At 43.8% G+C, this 19,815-nt stretch overlaps 1 protein-coding gene across 7 annotated transcripts; it reads right to left on the bottom strand.

Moving 5' to 3' along the window:
* Positions 1–863: 863 nt before the first annotated feature.
* Positions 864–19,785, bottom strand: WDR55 (WD repeat domain 55). 7 transcript variants are annotated; one of them, XM_029583938.1, is made up of 9 exons: positions 19,607–19,785; positions 19,105–19,146; positions 17,730–17,887; positions 14,958–15,055; positions 9,277–9,364; positions 8,689–8,868; positions 8,404–8,503; positions 6,609–6,778; positions 864–3,281 (listed from the first exon to the last, which is right to left on the bottom strand). In XM_029583938.1, the coding sequence occupies exons 1-9, from the start codon at positions 19,652–19,654 to the stop codon at positions 2,948–2,950; spliced, it is 1,218 nt and encodes a 405-aa protein (XP_029439798.1). In that variant the 5' UTR covers positions 19,655–19,785; the 3' UTR covers positions 864–2,947. The 7 variants fall into 7 exon arrangements, with proteins under 7 accessions (XP_029439798.1, XP_029439797.1, XP_029439802.1 ...); XM_029583937.1 differs by having other exon boundaries at positions 19,599–19,784; XM_029583942.1 differs by lacking the exon at positions 17,730–17,887 and having other exon boundaries at positions 19,599–19,785.
* Positions 19,786–19,815: the final 30 nt, after the last annotated feature.

Below are 19,815 nucleotides of genomic sequence, written 5' to 3'. Positions count from 1 at the left end.
TAACTTGACAATAACTGAAATAAACCTTCTCTAAATGGAAAAGAGCATACATTTGCAAATTTGATTCTAAATGTTTCTTCTGATGAACTGAATAACTTGCAAAGCATTACTAGATGCAGAAGGCAGAGATCTCACAGCCACGGGTCAAGCTTTTCAGGAAGAAGGCACCATGACCCTGGGGGATCTGGGGAATAAACAGCGATGAATGAGATGATAAATTCCGAGCAAGGTTTTTTTGGTTCACCTATCTGGAGGGCAACAAGCAGTTTTTCTTAAATCGGACTCACTCAAGAATGCATTGGTGCTGTGCCCTTGTATAAAGATGCTGAGAAGAGTAGAGGGGTTAAAACTGGAGCTGAGGCAAGGTCTGTGAAACTAGGCGTCTTTGATTCACTAGCAGGAGGGCTAAAGCTGAGGCAGCATTGTTCATAGCTACCAGGGGCTTTCCCCCCCCCCAATTAGGCCTCATCCTCCCTCCCTTTATAAAGCAGTTATCACAGCAATAGCTCGAGGTAGGAAGTCACAGACTGCAACTCCCAGCAGTTCTTGGCAAGCACACACCCCGGCTCTCACTCTCTGTGGCAGCTGGAATTATTCCTCTATATACCCTTAAGGGGGATGCAAATGCTACTTGCACAGCAGACAGACTCGCGCTGGTTCTACAGACCGATTCTTGGATATTGAGTGTATTATATATAATTATATATATATATATATATATATATAATTATCTCAACTCCCAAAGGGAATCAGTGCTACAGAAATACTTGAGAGAACAAAGAATACATTTTAATCTTTATTATAAAAATAAATGTATAAAAAAAATGCACACTTAAAACTGAATACATGTACTCACATTTTTTTTTTTTTAGATTTTACAAAATTTTTCGACTATGAATATACATACATCTTACCATAGAATATATATATATGCACACCACACCTACTATAACGTCATAACAACAGATATATGGATACTGTTTAGCAGCTCAACTGACACAATCTCCTTGAGGTTGAGACAAACTCTTCACAAAAATCATCCATACTGAAATCACAGAAGCAATGTAAAAATTCAAACTTGAAGAACCCCAGACAAGGATCCTCGTTTCACCCCTTGGCTTCTTCAGGGGGGAATTTCAACATTGACCAACCTAAGACAGATCTGAAAGATTGACGCCACTATCGTCTTAACTTGAAAAACTCACTTTGTATGGAGCTCCCGATGAAGTGAATGGTAAAAGTCCATTTTCAAACTCGTACAATGTGAGAGCCTCCACGAAGGGAACGCTCCTCTACCAGAACCCACTCAATGGTACGCTGCATGCAAATTGTTCGGCAACCCAAGATGTGCCTGGCTGATTTCTTAATTTACTGCTATCCTGACTGAGAAACTGCATTAAAAGATCTCCATGATGGTAAGACAGCGGGATGATTCCTTCTAACAGGCATAGAAGCAGAAGTAAAATTAGCTGGACTTCCTTCTATATTTTTTTTTACATTCTACATGAATTAAAATGTGTTAATTACTTAACACTAAAAGGCCTAAGCAAAACATACAAATTCAAAGTGAACCTCTTATTCTCAGTTAATTGCAAAAACGAATCCCACCTCATGCCCCTGCTCCACAGCCTTACTGATATTAGGCTGATGTTAAGGCTGATATTCATCTTTCCTTGTTTTACCATCAACCCTTAAACAAGCAAAATTCCTTCAATGAGATTTGTGCAGCTCAGTGTGATCAGAAAAAGGGCCTTTTCTGTGGCTGGCACCCCCTGCCTGAACATTACCATGGACTGTATCGTTTAAGAAGGCTTTAAAACACAACTTTTTATCCAAACTTTTGGGGGAAGCACTTCCATCCAGAAACAGCACTGATTATTTGCGAGCCGGCACTGCATACTATTATGTAACTTTTTTTGTATATTTATTGACCCCGCTGCCGCTCATGTTTCAAATTACTGTATTTTTTTGGTTTGTTTTTTCTTTTTATTGTAAGCCACCTCAAACATCATTTGTATGAGCATAGTCTGTAAATATTTTTTAATAAAGAAATGATCTCCCCATTAGAATCTGCTGCTGGGTCCTTTCCTTGTGACCCAGACAAGCCACTGACGAGAGACAAAAGACCATTGGTCTGACCCAGCGTAGCACAAAACTCCTGTGTGCATCGGCATAAACAGCTACCTACGGCACGGCCCCTTCCTGTAGAGAAGCTCTTGGGCAAGACAAGCCCCTAAAAATAGCAGCACGTGCCAAACTCAACATACTGTGTGCCCACAAAATCGCCTAGAGCCTATTCCCCTCTCTCCTGACTTTTAGATCACAAAACAATGTTTTCTGCTCTAGAAGCATTTCAATACTCTCACTGCTTGCCAACCAACTTTGTGATTCTCTCTGGGCCACATCTTTCTGCTTTATCTTACTGCTGCACACATTTACCTCTGTTCAATATTCCTGGCAACGCAATGCTGCTTTAACTGGTCAGCAAGCACCGTTACAGTGTCATGGTTTTCTGGACTCTGCATCACTAACTCAAAATAAGCTCTTAAAAACTCTCACCTTAACCTATCGAAGTTCGTCGGGGTGCAGTGGTGTTTTCAGCAGAAGCCTAATACTAGCACCATCCCACTGGCCCAGAACTTCATCAGCACAGCTAACAAAAGGAGAAAGCAAAGAGTAACCTGGAGGAATGTGTTCACGTACCTAGAACCTAGGCAAAGAGGAAGCATATGGAGAATAAGCAGTTTAGGTTCTATCGCTGTCTCAGTGCATGGGACCAGAGCACCCTATGGCCGGATCACTGCAGAACTATAAGACAGACTGTGTAGTCCTTAAATTGACAAACTTATTAATACGTGTGACCAGAGCACAGTTCTTTTTCATGTAGTCCCACTCTTGACTGCCTTAAAGGCAGGGCTCTTTATGTCTTGGAGAATTTCTGGTTCTTTCAGTCACTCTCACTGCTATCACTGTCACTTTCCTCCTCCTGAGTCTTTTCCTGCTGATGAACAGACGTCTCCTCTCTCAAGTCTGCAAAGAAATCTTCTCCTCCTCCAAAAGCCTTTCGGCTCAGGGACTTCAGCTGCCTGTTCTTCTTCCGTTTCCGGTAATCATCCACGACGATCGAGCTGAGCGAGGAGATGTCCCAAAACTTCACCTTCTGATCATGGCCACAACTTGCCAGGAACCGTCCATCACGGGACTTGGCCAGCTGCTCGATAGGCTCCCCTGGGTGCTGCCCGACACTGCCAATCACCCGGTTGGGCAAAATATTGATGGCTCTGTTACAAAATGAAAGAAGAAAACATTAACCCATAGAATCATCTCCACCCACTGCATGAGAGGCAGCAACCACCCATATAAAAACGTGGAACTAGCACACGGTAAATTCTGGATTGTACTCTGATTTTATAAAATGCTGTACTCATGGTCCCAGTAGTTGTCTGGCATATAAGCTGACAGAATTGAGTTTGTTTCCAGGATGCTTTGTTGATAATACAATGAAGATGGACTTTACGGAGCATTAGGTTATTATCTCTGTGCACTAAAATAAGATAAGCATAGATAAAAAGGCAACAATGCAGAGACCAGCTCTCAGGTTTTCAATGTACCCATCATCTCATAGTGATCCAGCTATCAGCAAAGGTATACCAGCAATTAGTTCTACACTAAGGCTGGGAAGGAAGAATGCCCTATCAGTACAGGTCATATTTAATCCTTACAATACATCCAATAAGTCTCAAGCTAGAGCCGGCCCGATAGCCCAACTGTGCCCTAACTGGCTCCAGTTTCTTCTCCTTGTGCTGCCAGGAGCAGCAGTCCTAGCCCCATGAAGTCTCTGCCAGTGCACAATAGCACGCTGGAAGTGAACCATGGGCAGGGCCCTCTGCAGATAGACGAACCTCAGTCATAAATGGCAGCAGGAAGGGTTACAGTAGTTTCCCCAATAATGCACCAGAATATTAGTAGGAAATTGTCAACAGCGCGCTGAACCAGATCCGCGAACCACGGATAACGCAGCCTCTCCAGCACACCCAGTACCACCTGGCCTGGATGCCTCTCGATGCGCCTAAACACTCGACCTACTAGCGGTCATGGAGGGAACACATCTAGCAGGATCCTTGTCGGCCATAGAAGAACCAGATCATCTATGCCCTTGGCTGCGACCTATCATCCGCAGCTGAAGAAACTTGCTGCCTTGGCGTTGGCTCCTTGACGCCATCAGATCCAGATGGGGACTACCTCAATGAGAATATATCAGGCTGAAAGGCCTTCTTCGACGGCTCCCATTTTCCCGGGTCCAACTGTTGCCTGCTGAGAGATAGTCAACTTGCACATTGTCCACTCCTGCAACATGTGAAGTGGCTACCCCTACAAATATCACTCCGCCCAGGCAAAAAGGTCCTGGGCTCCTTGGGCAACTGCACAACTCTTTGTTCTCCCTTGCCGATTGGTATAAGCCACAGTCGTCGCACTGTCCGAAAACACTCCAACCATTTGATCTTGGACTTGTGGAAGGACTTCCACCAATGCCCTGCGCACTGCTCGCTTTTCCAAGCAACTGATAAGGCCAGGATGGTTCCACAAGGACCACAGTCCTTGTGCCACCTGTTCTTGACAGATCGCCCCCCCCCCCCCCCCAGCCCTTGAGGTTGGCATCCATGATCCCTATAACCCAGTCCAAAACCTTCAGGCCCATCCCCTTCTCCAAACTGGGCCGACAGGGCCACATGAAAGACTGGACCTGGAAGTACTCTGCAGCAGTAAAGGCTGATGAAACTCCTCTGACAACTGATTCCAGCACGACAGCAACACCCCCTGTAGAGAGTGCATGTGGCAAAAAAAGCCCATGGCACCAAATTCAATGAAGATGCTGTCACCTCAGGGAGCGTCTAACTTCTCTTCTTTAACATCTCTTTTCTTAACTGCAGGTTTGCACCTCTACCATCTGCTGGAGACAGAGAAATACCGAGGGACTGCAGGTGGCACTCTCGGTTATGTAGCAATGCCTCAAGGTTTTTAGTTCTCTGCCTCCATCTGCTGGTAGGGAAGCATAAACCCCACTTGTCTGGACTGATCTGGGGTACGAACAGGAATTTGCTGCCTTTGCTGATGGGACTTTAAGGAGGAGGCTTCTCTTTTGAGATCAAAGAGTTCTTGTGGATTGGTAAATTCGTAACAGAAAATTTACCCATGGCAACGAGCTAGTATTGAGCAATTTATGAATTATTAGTAGACCTTTATCCCAAAACTGGACAGGTAGCCACTGGAGCTAGCCCAGTGACATGGTCAATATGTTCCTTTCCACCAATTAGGCGAGCTGTAGCATTTAGTAGTAGCTGTAGTGGTCTTAGTGTAAAGGTTATAGTCCTAATGCAATGCCTGAACTACCAATGTAAAGTCAACAGTTTCTAGGAGATTTTTTAGGCCACAAAGTACTCGAAACTTATAAAAACCATTCCTTATGACCATTTTGATATGATGGCAAAATGATAATTTAGTGTCTAGCCATACCCCAAGGTTTCTTGCATGTGGGAGAATAGAAAATTTATGATCATCCAGGGAATCATCACTTGAACACTGCATTAACATGAAGTCTGTTTTAGAAATGTTCAGGGCCAATTTGTTGTGTCGAAGCCTTTGTTTGATGGCCGACAAGCAGATTCCAACGAGGCTGACCAATTCAGACCAAGTCCAGGAAGTACTTTGACTTTCAGTCTGTAGGTGCATTTCTAGGAACTGTAGGAGTGAGCAGGGTACTTTCCCCCAGAGGAAACCCCCCCCTGGCAATGAAAATGCAGAAGGAATCTTTTTAAAGTTGTCAGCGTAGTATTGGGTTCCCCAGCCGAAATAATTATGCCACCATATAGTCAGGAAATATCCGACTTTGTCTCCACAGCCCGAAAAGGAGCCAAGGTGCCCGGAGGGATCCTCCCTAGACCTACTGGACCTATCAGAAATGGCATTGTGATTTTAAAGACATGCAAGAGCCTCGTGGGGGGGCGAAGCGCTACCTATTGGAATGTCTCTGTTTTTAGACTCAGTGGATGGAGGCGAGCCCATGTTCCCGAGAGCTAGTACAGTTATGGTTGATGCTTTATGCAAAGAGATTATTCCTAGATTTGGAATTCCATACAGAATAGTTATAGAGCAGGCAGGAGGTTGCCAGTCTAGGGGTACATGCCCAGGTGGGCCTGAGCATTGTTTAAATACAACCCTCCAAGTGACCACAGGGTTAACCATCAGTGGGTGTCAAAGGGAGCACCAAGCTATTACATGACATCAAGCAAAAATTAATTTTATATATTGCATAAAAGGAAGAGGTTTATGCTGCTTTTGACTACATAAAAAAATCTGAGGAGGAGGGATTTAAGGATAGAAAAAACTATAATTTGTATCCATAATCGTGTAAAATGCTTCCTAGTTTACAATGGTTGTTTCAAACATGCTTGACATTTCCAGGAACTCACCGAATAAGGAATCATTGAGGGTCTAAGAAAAAAGCTTTCACGAAAACCTAAAAAGAAAATCCAATCCTTCTGATCAGTTGTAACAAAACAGAGAAGGCAGTAGAAGCCCAAACTCTGGGCTGGCCCAGAGGCTCTGACCTGATCACCCCATCCATGGAGCCTGTGCACAGGACGTTGTCTGTGACTGGGATCATGCAGTCGATGGACTCGGCCTTTACAGCAAAGCGGTCACTTGTAGCTCCAAAACCATCCCAATTAAAGAGATAAATCGTGCCCTCGCTGGATCCACATGCAACTTTCCTCCCTCTCTGAAAAGTGAACATAGAAAACGTGTTGAAAAAATGTTGCTCTAGTTTCTAAAATAATCAGGTCTCTCTTCCCCAAAAGGACGTGTGTACATTTCAGCACACGAATACGCTTGTAATGCAGGAAAACGCGCACTTTCTTGACCCATTTTATAAAAGTGCACGTAAATGTTTTACAAGCGTAATAATTGTAACATGTGGCAAGTTATACACGGAGGTGCGCGTGTTGTAAGGGATGCGTGTGCTCCGCTTCTGAAAAGCCTTGTGCAATCACCAGTTCCCTCCACCATTTAACCCAGACCTCCCACCCAAAAACGGCAGACAAAAGCCACGTGCGATGTCACTTCTGTGACTTAAAGTAGCAGCTGTAAAAAGCACAGGGATAAGTTTGGTAATGCATGCCAGGGTATTCCACTTACAAAATAGCAAATTGTGCACGAACTTCCAAACCCCATCTTGGAACACCCTTAAACCTCCTTTTTTCCCCCCCTCTCATGCGTAGACTTAACAATGCTAGTACATCAGGCTTTCGCACAATACTACTTTACATGCATAACCACCAACTTTATGCACGTAAATAATCTGAATATTTATCCCATGAAGAGAGAGTTCTGTTCTGCTGGCAAAGCCTGCTGAAATCCTCTCAAATTAACAGCTTGCTGTGCAGAACAGTTCATTGTTCTGCAGTTTAAAATTGCATGTATTCCTCCGATATTTCTTCTTCAATGGTCCCTTCCTGGATGCCCCCTCGGAGGACTGGAATTTCACATTCTGGCTTGTGAATTCTCTTATTCTAGTTTCAATTTTCTTTCGGACATTTATATGGAACATGCCGCGATAAGTTTTCCTTCAAATCGTTCCTTTTTGGACTGTATTTGAATACGGATTAAAAAACGTGTTTGTTTTTTTTTACATTAGAAGTATTTTTTTTCTGTTTTCATCATTTTTAGCACCTCCCCCGTTATAGCTTCCCTTTCCATGCAAGTGACTTTGCTCTCTCCCTGGCTGAGGATAGCTCCTCCGAGGCTGAAGCCATTAGAGGTCAGCAGGGGTCGCTCTGGCAGTGGAGGTCACCTGCCCACTCACCCTCAGTTCATCCCACTGTTAAGTCCATTAACAACTGCCTGGGGAGTTCCATTATTATACAAACATGTGGTTTGCTTTCCAAGTTTATCTAATGTTTTGTTTCCTATTATATTTTACCTTTTGGTGAATTAAGGTTTATTCATTAGGACTTGTATTTATAAATAGTCACAGAAAATGTTTTGTAACCGAGTTTTATTCTGTCCACACACGTCAACCACCGCACCAACACAGAAAGACCTGGGATGAGCACACCGGCTCTTTAGCTGCGAGGAAGAGAACTTGCATTTGTGCAGTTCTGGAAGTGTTACACAGAAAGAGAGAATATGGTGGCAGATAAGAACCGTAAGGCCTGTCTGGACTGCCCAAATTCTGTCTTCTTAAAAAGACCCTATTTGATCTCAGGCTTTAAGTGTCAAAGCTAGGCCTACCCCTTTGTAACAGAGCTAACACCACTGGGCCACTGAGCTAACTCAACAAGTAATGATTTCTAAGCATGGCATTCTAGTTCCCCTTACGCTTAATCCTTATCTTATGGTTGCTACCTTCATTAAGCTGATTGACGTCAAGTCTCCATTCTGATATTCTGACAGCAGCTCAAAGCGTCTCCTCTTGATGTTGAAGACTCCCATTGTTCCGTCGCCACTGCGGAAATCAGAGCCACACACGGTAGGGAGAAAGAAAGAGACAGACATGGAGTGACCTGAACTGATCTACTGCCTGCCTTCAGCCAAACACAAAGGCAAAGCATTGAAATCAATCGGAAGAGAAGGTCTCTCCAGGGTAGGAGAGCTTGCTCTTGCTGCTGGCAACGCATCAAAAACGGGTACCTGGTGGTAAGAAGCATTTTCTTGTTTTGATCAATGAGCATGTCACTTATGTATTCCTCGTGGTTCTTCATCTCCATGAAAGCCAGGTCTTTGCGCAGATCCCACACCTTCAGCATCCCATTATCATCCCCTGTAGCAAACAGGTTCTCGTCTATCAGCAGCAGCCTGTTTATAGCAGTACTGCAGAGACGGCAAGAGACAAACAGCTATGAGCGGCAGAAAGAGGAAGCCTATCGCTGGAGCGCAGGAGGGGTCAGAAGGAGAATCTACATTTGGGAAAGGGCAGTGCAGTACTTCAGGTTATAAACTGTCACTGTAGCAGAGAGAGCATCCAATAAGTCACAATGGGATTGTGTTTTTTTTATTCCACCACAGATAGCAATAAAATAAAGGATATTTTTCCCCCCACTGATAAATGACTTCAGGTATCTGAATATGAGTAAGCGTAAAGTTAACCAACAGATAACCCAGCGACGGACTCAAGCTGCCCCTTATCATAAGTACGAGGCACGAAGAGCTGGAAATCTGTTCTGTCTATTGAAAGCCGGAATTGCAGGACGGATCGAAAGCTGGTTCTGTACCACATACCTATGAGCTTTGGAGAATCTTTTCACCAGTTTCCCCTCCTCAACGTTCAGAATGTGAATGGACTTGTCCTTCGACACAGTAAAGAGCTCTGGAAAAGGCAAAATAGCACAAAGGCTTTCAGGTTGTTTCGTACCAACGGCAATCCTTCTCCTCTACACATTAATTGGGACCATAGTAGAACCAGCTTTATTTTCAGAACTTCTACCCAGTTTCTGAGGTTCTCTTACATTCTGCACCACTGCAGGAGACGAGGGGGTCATTCTTACACAAAAGTCTCTACGTAACTTGTCTGTGCTGAATGCCAGCGTCAATGGTAAAACGCACTCCATTCTTATAGTAAAAACCAGTCAGTGGGATAGAGAAGCTTTGAGGAAATACGATTCTAGGCTGCAAGTTTCTAAGCTTTCCTATCAGAGGGAGAGATAAGCCAGGTCAGAGGCTGCAGATCAATTGCCTGTTGCTTTTCTGTTGCAGTTTTGGAGTGGCTGCCTTCTACCCAACTCGGGGTTTCTGGGCAAATCAGGACCTTGCTGTCTGTTTCTCAGAGAGCCCGGTGGGCCTTTACTTATAGAGAAAAGGCTTTTGCTGCTGCGAGTCACTCAACCTCCCCTCTTATCAGCCCAAGTGTCACGTCACTTAGCTGAAGGCCTGTTGCTTTGGCACTCAGAGTCCCTCTCGCTTCCAGCATGGTCACTCGGCAAGTTCTCATGTTACATATGAATTCAAATTAATACTCTACACACAAATGGGTTTAATTAAAACAAGTTTAAATCTTATGAACAACAGTGTCAGTCACTAAGGCTTCATCCTTAGCATTCATGGGAATATTGCAATGAAAAGAGAGCTAATGAAACACAATTTCAGGTTCTCTTCTGAAGAAACAAGCTTGCTATTCTTACAAATAAATCTCAGAGAAACTCATCAGAAATGTGGCCACTTGGCAGATACAAAAGTTATGATCACCTTAATGTGTGTTTATAAATAGTGACTAAGAATATTAATGCACTTAATTGCTTGGCAGAACAGCTACTAAAGGAAACAGGAACAGGATCTAAGATTCAGTACTGTTTTACATACAAAGTTGTTTTGAATGTTTGGTCTAAATTTATTCAGCGCTAATCAAACAAACACAAATCAAAACAAAAACAAAAAAAAAAAAACAAAAACAAACACAAATCAAACAAACACAAAATTCACACATCTCAAAGACCCATCAGGCACAACTACAAAGGTTCCTTATATGCTCCCCCGATCAAAACCACATTAACAAAACGAGCACTCTCAACAGCCGGACCCACACTCTGGAACTCACTACCGCCAGATCTACGCCAAGAGACCTGCCATCTAACTTTTAAGAAAAATCTAAAAACGTGGCTTTTCAGGCAAACATATACAGAATCACAAGTTTACTTAGACACCGGCCAAAAGAAAAATAGCTCAACACCAGATCCAGTTTCACCTTTACCCCCCTTCAAGACTCAACTACGTCGGATCTGAACTTCTCACCTTAAAGGACATAATGAACTTCTCACCTTAAAGGACATAATGAACTTCTCACCTTAAAGACTTCTTAAAGACTTCTTCTCTGATTCATCTGTCTTCCTTAACTCATGGATTTCTCGCATACTTTGCACATCAACATGGTCTGTGTACCCTCAAATCTCAATTTAGTCTACCCTTTAATTTTTTTCTAGATATTTATTCTCGCTATAATCATGCCGAGCATTCACCTACGTCCTGTTGACGAGTTACTATTATTATTATTATCTATGTAATATTTAATTTAATCTATTATTAATATCCATATGTTATAGGTTATATGCTAAATGCAATATGTTATACGTTATATGTTAAGAAACGCTGTTCCATGTAACGCCTTTTGTGCGAAAGTTTTGTTATATGTAAACCGACCTGATTCGATACTTGTATTGAGAATGTCGGTATATAAAAATCCGAAATAAATAAAATAAATAAACAATCTATACATACTGAGAATTTACATCCAAGGACCTGGTGCTGAGCAGGGGATAGAGGGTTAGGGATGTAGATGCAGGGTACCTCCGTAAACAGTAAGCAGGTTGTGGGGGTAAGGAGCTAAGCCAAGAGATGGGACAAGAAAGCCACACAGATAAGCTCTTTGAGGAAGGGAATTATTGTACCTGAATTCTAAACATGCTGTAATATGCATTACTTGGTCAAATACTTCTGCAATAACATTTAAATCAAAGCAATAATCTGTAATGTTGCATCTATGGAAACATATTTGCATATTAAAGTTGGTCTAATTATATATGCAAATTCAATGCAAATTTGTGCTCTGCATCTTGTCTTTTTTTTGGAGGTGCGTGTCCTTTTCAGGTACTTCGAGTTGTCCACCCTAATCTAAATACTACGTTTTCCAGCCTTCTCCCTCACACCAAAACATGGCTAACACTTAAAGGTGATCCAATAGGAGGGAGTTGCTGTTTAAGCAAGAGCTGCTGAGAGCAAAGCAGAACTTAGCGCTGGATAAAACCTGAGATCTGTCTAAGCTGCTAAACTATTGCTTACTGAGGAAAGTTTGATTGATTGATTGTGCTTTGAAGTATATTTGTTTCTGTGTGGGAATTTGATTGTGCTTTGAAATATACTGCCCAGTCAGGGGGCAGGGAGAAAATGAACGTAATAGGAACCAACTCACTCTGTGGACAAATGAGTGCAAAATACTCTCACTCAAACTTGGCATAGAGACGATGCCTATTTAGGGGGTTGGAGCCAGTAACTGTGCATAAGAGAAGTCTGCCCATCCACACCTCCTGCTCAGTTTTATAATCCCTTCCTCTCCCTTGGAGATTTTCTGTGCTAGTCCCATGCTCTCGAATTCCAAGCCTGTCCTGGTTTCCAGGCACTGTGCTTCCTTTAAAAAGACAGATTTCCTTAGATTTCCCCCTGAGTCTATCCCCTTTCACCATCACCCTATGATCCCTTGTTCCAGAGCCTCCTGTGCATTTACTCCTGGTCTCGGTCACACCTCCCCTTTCCCGCCTTTCTCCAGGATATACACATTTAGATCTTTATGTCTGGCCCCGTAAGCTTTATGATGAAAACCACCGACCATTTTAGTAGTTGCCCTTCGGACTATTTAATTATAACCTTTTAAAAGGTGTGGTCTCCAGTACTGTACATAATACGCCAAATCGAGTCTCACCAGAGACTTAAGAGACAATATCACCTCCTTTGTCCTGCTGTCTCTTCCTCTCCCTGTGCACCCAAGCATCCTTCTGGCTTTTGCTATCAAATACGATCAACCCTCAGATACACCTTGGGTTTTTGCAAATCAAATGCACAACTGCATTTTTTACATTAAATCTTAGCCACCTGACTTTAGACCATTCCTCATGCTTCACTAGATCCCTCCTCATGCTTTCCACACCTTCCAGGATGTCTACCTTATTGAAGATCTCGATATCATCTGCTAAAAGATAAACCTTTCCCCAATAATCACTTAAAAAATATTATTACATAACTAAACCAAGGACCAATCCCTGCGGATACCACTAGTAACCCCCCTTTCCTTGGGTTAGAACTCCCTGTTTGTAAGTCACCTGTGTGGAACCAGAATCAAATGCCTTGCTGAAAGCCACTACATCCAGCACTTTCCCCCAATCTAATTCTCTGGTTACCCAATCAAAGAAATTATTAGATTCGTCTGACAAGTCCTACATCTAGTGAACTCATGCTGCCTCGGAAGCTGTCATCTATTGGATCCCAGAAACTGCACTTTCCCCCGTTTTAGCAGCAATTCCATTCGTTTACTCCCCACCGAGGTCTTTCTAACCGGCCTCTAGTTTTCAGGCTCCTACTTCCACTTTTGTAGAGAGAGGAACCACACCTTCCTATCTCCAGTCCTTTGGAACCATTCTCTACTCTAAAGACGCATTGAAAAGATCAGACAGTGACAGTCCCTGCCAGAACTTCCTTAAGTTCCCTTCCCTGTACGTACCCGGATCAGTCCAGACTCCTGGGTTTTGCCTCCCCACCAGCAGATGGAGACAGAGAAGTTTGACAGACTCTGCCCTATATCCTGAGGTACCACCTACAGTCCGTCAGTATTTCTCTGTCTCCAGCAGATAGTTTTGTAGGCTCCTCAGAAACAGTCTTCTGAAAATGAATTGAGGTCCAACTCACTGCCATTCCTATTTGTGGCAAATCTTCTCTACCCCATCCATGCAGGGCAAAGGAGAGCTTCCGATGAGCCAGTTTCATATTCAGCTTCACCGAGAGCAACTTTCATCGGGGTCCATGGGACAGGTGGGGGACGAAATCAGGCTGCTGCGTGCCCTTCTTACACGCTCTGTGGGGGAGGGTGGACGCAGGACATCAGAAGATGCTTTAGCCTGCTAATACTCTCACTAAAGGTTAACCACACCTTTTGAGGTGCGGTTAATGGTTTGTGTTAGCCAGTGGGTTATGCAATTTGCAGTCACCTTTTTATATTAATGAGCTGCTTTGCATGCTCATTAACATTTTTTGTCTATAAGTTCACATTAACGCTGACTAAAGTTCAAAAAGGAATTAAACAACGTAGCGTTAATATATGTTAAATCTTAAGGCAATTTAGTACACTGGCCCCTTAGGGATACGCAACTGCCTTTCACATAATGAAAATGATGCTTGGACGATTTAAATATCGTGTGTGTCAAACAACTCTCCTACCACACAGCCTTCTTTTATTTTAGATTTATATTCCGCTTTTCGCACATTTTTCAGCGCTTCAAAGTGGATTACATTCAGGTACTTCTTGAAAGACATCGATGTTGAAAGGTTTGAAAAAGGCCCAACAAGTTTCTGACTTTGATCCTGCTGGGCAACCGGACTTACTGTCTGAAAAACGTTAAATACAAAGCTGGTTTTTTTCCTGGCACGGGGACCGAACTGGGCGCAGAAAAACAGGCACAGTGTTGAGTGCCCGTTTTCCTAACGCGCACCCAGCCACCTCTCCTGGGTGCGCAATCTATTATTTAAATAAGGGGTCACGCTAAAAAGGAGGTGCTAGGGGAAATGTGTGCACCCCTAGCGCCTCCTCGGCACCAGGCGCACAGGAGAGGTGGCTGTGAAGCGGGTTGGGAAAAGGACGCTCAATCCGAGTGTCCCTTTTCTCCCGCTACCGGCTTAGACACGCCCAAGATACACGGCCTGGACCGTCAAGAATTTTTTTTTTCAAAACCTGTTTTTGGTTCCTCCTTAGTATCGCGACAATACTACTAGGAGGAATCATAGAAAGCAGGATCTCTCTTTTTTTTCAGTGCGTCCTTAAGTGTGACATTCCTTCCCCTTCCCTGGGTTGGCGTAAAATTTGCCACATTGCAAGGGCGGGTTGGCCACGAGGAAAATGTTTTGGATCGCGGGGATTAGCTTCTAGCCACATCGACATGAATTTACATGCGATGAGCGCTATTAGCCACACGGTGATTTGGACACACGTTTTGGACGCGCTGCTCCCCATATTGGAGCAAGGGTTATGGACGCACGTCCAAAACGCACGTTAGGCTGCGCGCAGCGGCTAGCGCACGGTATTGCATCGGCCCCATTATCTTGACCCGATATGAAGAAATTAATCACTAACCAGGAATAAATAAAATAAGTTACTGCAACATCACAGGAGAATAAGTAAAAGGGACCTGGGATAAGGAGATTCTCACTTTGTCCATCAGAGGAAAAAGATGCATCCCGGCAGGATTTCAGGTGATGTCCAGAAGACCAGAGCTCTTTGTTTCCTTCTTCGATTGAGTACAAGTAACTAAAAAGAAAGCACAGGGTGTGCATTAGAAATGAAATCTTGAGCAACACCCTCCCGCCTACTCATCAGGAACACCATTTTCAAGGTTAATAAACGCAAGGAAAGACTGCACGACGATGGAAGGCATAAGACTGCTCTTGTCCAAGTTTACTACCTAACAGAGTTACTGAAGCAAGGAGGTCAACCTGTTGGTCACCCAGAGACTTTCTTCCATGGACATGGCCCAGATCAACCAGTTGTCCAAGTACAGGTGTACCAGGATTCCCTTCTCTTCTCAATGCTGCTACCACAACCACCATAATCTTGGAAAATGTTCTTGGGGCGGTGGCTCGGTCAAAGGGCAGTCCCAGAACTGATAATGGTGACAGCAAAGCGTAGGAAGCATTTGTGTTCTTGACAGATTGCATTATGTAGATAGGCCTTGGATAGGTCCAGGGAGATCAGGAACTCTCCCAGTTGTATGGCCATTATCATGCTAGCCTAGTGGTTAGAGCAGCGGGCTACAAAGCAGGAGACCAAGGTTTGAGTCCCACTGTCGCTCCTTGTGACCTTGGGCAAGTCACTTTACCCTCCACTGCCTCAGGTACCTGGGCTCAGCGCTTACTGGTTGAATACAAAGATGGTCTGCGGGGATGGGGGGGGGGGGGGGCTTTGGCCATCACCTCCACGCTTGGCTTCCTGCACCTGCTGCCTTTTAGCTCCTTGAGCAGCAAAGTCCACGCTGGGAACTGGCTACCGGACCAAGGCACACCCCCTGAAGGATCTCAGAAATCACCTCAGGAATTTTCAAATGAGGGATGGACTAAGGTATCAGCGCAGGAGAGTGAGGCTCAATCTTTTCTCCAATTTAAAAGTAGAATTTCTTCTTCCAAAAGTACAGCGATCCCCATAGGGAAAGCATGTCTCCATCTGCTGAAGAAGGACAAATACTGAAGGGCTGAGGTCACTGCAGGGGTGTATCTAGGGTGATGTCAGCTTTGAAACCTGACTCAGTCTCCATCTGCTGGCAGGGGAGCATAAACCCATTGGTCCTGAGTCCATCTGGCTACAAACTAGGAAATTGAGTTTTATTGGCCTAAAAAAATTTTTGCCACATGGCTACAAGATTCTGTATACTTCAGACAGAATTCAAAGGTGGGCTTTCTTGAGTAATGGATTCCTTCTTGCCATCCTAGCATACAGACCAACTTTATGGAATGCTTGGGATATTGTCACATGCCCACTTTGACCATTCTTGGCCAGGGCAGGCTGTAGCTCTTTCCAATTTGCTACTGGCCTCTTGATTGCCTCCCTGACCAATCTAATCCTTGCTCAGTCATCCAGTTTGGAGGGCTGGCCCAATCTAGACAGGGTCTTGGTGGTGCAATACACTTTCCTCCTCTTTATAATCATCCTGATTGCACTCTGAGGGATATTTAAGGACTTCAAAATTATTTTGTGCAGATTCCCATATCCGTGCCTTTTCACAACTATGTCCTGGAGTTCTTTTGACAGCTCCTTGGTGCTCATGGTTGGGTCTTTGCTTTTAAATATACTACCCAGCAGAGAGAACTAACAGGAAATACTGGATTTATCCTGTCATCATGTGATTCAAGTACAGTTTAACACAGGTAGGGTCTATTCACTTGATATATGCTTTGGAAGGCAATTGATCACACCAGAGATTTAAATATTTAGGATTGTTACAGAAGTACAAAGGAGGGGAGCATATTTATGTAGACAAGCTATTCCATGCTTTTATTTCAACTTCATTTTCTAAGGAATTCTGGAATATACCATTCACTTAGCTACTGAAGGGTATGATGTATGGCTACATGGCACAAACACTGGTTTAATGCATTTTACTTCCAGGCTATAACATAACACAAAAGGTGAACATTCGGGAAGGGGGTGTAAACTTTCTATTTATTAAGAATCATGGCATTGCTACATCCCTCTCCATATAAAAGGCAGAGGGTAGTACAGGTCTTAATGTGTGCTTCACGTGGCTGGTTCGTGCATGTGTAGACTGCAGATAGCATGCAGCGCTACATTATGTCCGTTATTCAGCGATTTAGCTGCACTGGTGAAGTAGAGGGGCTGGCCTGCTCTGCAGTACGGCAGCAGTGAATGGTGTGAGAGCAGGGAATCCACACCGCCAGCTGCGGCACAAACACTGCACCCCATAACAGTACCCCAGCACGGTGGAGCAGGTTGCGGCCCATGCAGGTTGCATGATGGATAACACCCGTATGAGGACAAAGTATTACATACAGAAAAGCAAACAAGCAGCACCAGAGGTAGGAGGACAGGGAAAGGCAACTGCAAAGACCATCTTAGCCAGTCATTTTTGACAGGCCTTTGCAGCTAGTACATAACGATTGGACCAAAGGTTCATCAAGCTCAGTATCCTGTTTCCAACAGCAGCCAATGCAGGTCACACATACCTGGCTGGAACCCATGGGGTAGATAGATTCCATGTTGCTTAACCCAGGAATAAGCAGTGGATTTCCCCAAGTCCACCTTAATAGTGGTTTTATGGACTTTTCCTCCAAGAACTTGTCTAAACCTTTTTTTAAACATGGCCACACGAATGGCTTTCAGCATATCCTCTGGCAATGAATTCCAGAGCATAATTTTACATTTTAATATGTTGGAGTTGAAATGCCTAACCGTGCCCACAAAAAGAACGTACACAAAAACATCTCCATCTACATCTCCTGCTGCCAAGATATCTCGAGCTGGATGAAAAGCAATGGTGTTCACAGTAGCCTCAAAAGAAATATCCTCTGGTGTATCCCGCAGCTTAGGCTCTTTTGGTTCCTGGGACATATCTTCTTCCTCCGAATTATCCTACCCAAGAAAGTGAAAGGAGATGAAATATGGGAAATGGAAATGTCTATCACAAGGCAGCAGCATACCAAAGAGCATGCTGGAGGAGAGAAGAGACAAGTACAAGAGTGCCTTACACATTACTGTATGCTCACACTGAAGTACATGTAATTAAAATACTGATTACAATGTGATCTTAATAAAACAAAAAAAAAACAAAAAACTCAGCACTACAGTACTCCCCATTCCAAACACTTCAGGAGGTGCCCTCTGTCTTAAGCAGTAGAGATCTTGGAACAGTTTCCCACTGCATTGGCATAATTAAAGGTACTGTGAAATCTTCATATTTTATCACATGAAGTCAATATAATTATATCTTACAACCTACCCCTTGGGCCAGATAGCCAGGCTGACAACTTGGGTGCTCAGGGACCCCCATATAATCCCATTTTCTGGGCAATTCCATGAGCTGGTCAAGCTTAAGGAAAGGAGCCAAACATTAGCTGGAGGACCTCGCTTATCACTCATCACGTGGCCACTGAACCTATGAGTGACTCTCTCATAGGTTCAGTGGCCAACTGCTCACAAAGCCACCCTCTGGGAAGGCTTTCCTTACTGGGACACCAACCAACACTGACCTGCCTATTCAAAACAAACTATGTCACAGTCATGAATCTTCACCTCAGCTTCAACACTGACCTCTGACATCATTGAGGGAAGTGCTGAAGCCAAATAAGCAAACCTGCATGGTGAACAAAACAGAGGGCAAAACTCCAGGGAATGGCTTTGGGCAGGACATATTCATAGCAGTTTCCATCAGTTCCACCATGAAGCAAACATCAGTGAGCCAACTCTCACTGCATAGCTAGGGCTCTAAAGAACACCATGAGCACAGATAGTGGCAAGAGAAGCTACAAATGGCTGAAAGAGATAGGAGGAGGAACTTCCCAAAGTAGCAATGCTTGCCTGTTGTCATGGCATGGTCCAGAGCTTTAATATCATGCTGCCTCTCTACGCAGATCTCCCTGCTGGCGAAAAAGTGACACTGCTTCTCGCCCTCCCCTTACCGCTTAAACAGTTAACTGTTTTAATTGTAGTCGTTTAAACGGCTAACTTTTTAAATATGTACATGCCTACTCTAAATAATATTAGGATGCTATATATTAGTAACTCAATCTATCGTCTGCAAGGGTTTATTTACATCCTGCTTCAAAACAGAAAACAATGAAACCCCAAACCTGGAAGTATTCTTCATTTTCACCTTCCTTGAGATCTTGGTCCTGAGTAGGCAAAAAAAAAAAAAACAACCAATACTGCTGTGATACCAAGTAACCTATCTGAAGGAGGAAGATTTCTGACAACCCGATCCTGATACAATTACGGCATCTACAATATTAATTTCTAATGGCAGAAGTAGGAACTACAAGTTGGTCTAAAGTCTCCTTCCTTGACTTAGTAGCTCTGCCTGGCACAAGCTACAAAATACTATTATGCAAGTATATCAAACTAAAACACAGAACCTCGTTGAAAGGTTTGTCAGAATAACCACTTTGCTTTATTGATCTATGTTTCCCAAACACAAGCGAGTTCCTCCGAATAATTTAAACTGTCACGATTGCAAGTAAGCACGTTCATAACAATTACATCCGTCTTTATAGATGACAGCAACAACAAAATTAACCTCACATGCGGAAAAACACATAAAAGAGAAGAGGAGCAGCAGCCAGCGCACCTTCCTACCGAGCTCATCTGCACCCAGCATCTTGCAGGAACCGACACAGCACCCATCGGCCGCCGCCATCTTGGCAGAACCCGGAAGAACCTTCCACCCGCGGTCGATCGTATTTCCTGTCAGTTCACCAATCGCAGGATAGCTGAGCGCATAGGAGGCGTGCACCAAGACAATAGACAACACAATAGCCCAATCATAATCTTGAAGCCTTTTAAAG

This window comes from Rhinatrema bivittatum, chromosome 18 (assembly GCF_901001135.1).
Source record: "Rhinatrema bivittatum chromosome 18, aRhiBiv1.1, whole genome shotgun sequence".
Classification (NCBI taxonomy): Eukaryota; Metazoa; Chordata; class Amphibia; order Gymnophiona; family Rhinatrematidae; genus Rhinatrema; species Rhinatrema bivittatum.
The sequence above is the reverse complement of the archived record's forward strand: the minus strand, read 5'-3'. Positions and strand labels throughout refer to the sequence as shown.

Coding starts and splice junctions, on each gene's coding strand:
- WDR55 (XM_029583937.1), bottom strand. CDS start 19,667: ATGGCGGCGGCCGATGGGTGCTGTGTCGGTTCCTGCAAGATGCTGGGT. Junction 19,147..19,598: donor CAGATGAGCTCGGTAGGAAG/GTGCGCTGGCTG, acceptor TTGCCTACTCAG/GACCAAGATCTCAAGGAAGG. Junction 15,056..17,729: donor GTAGATGGAGATGTTTTTGT/GTACGTTCTTTT, acceptor CTTTCTTTTTAG/TTACTTGTACTCAATCGAAG.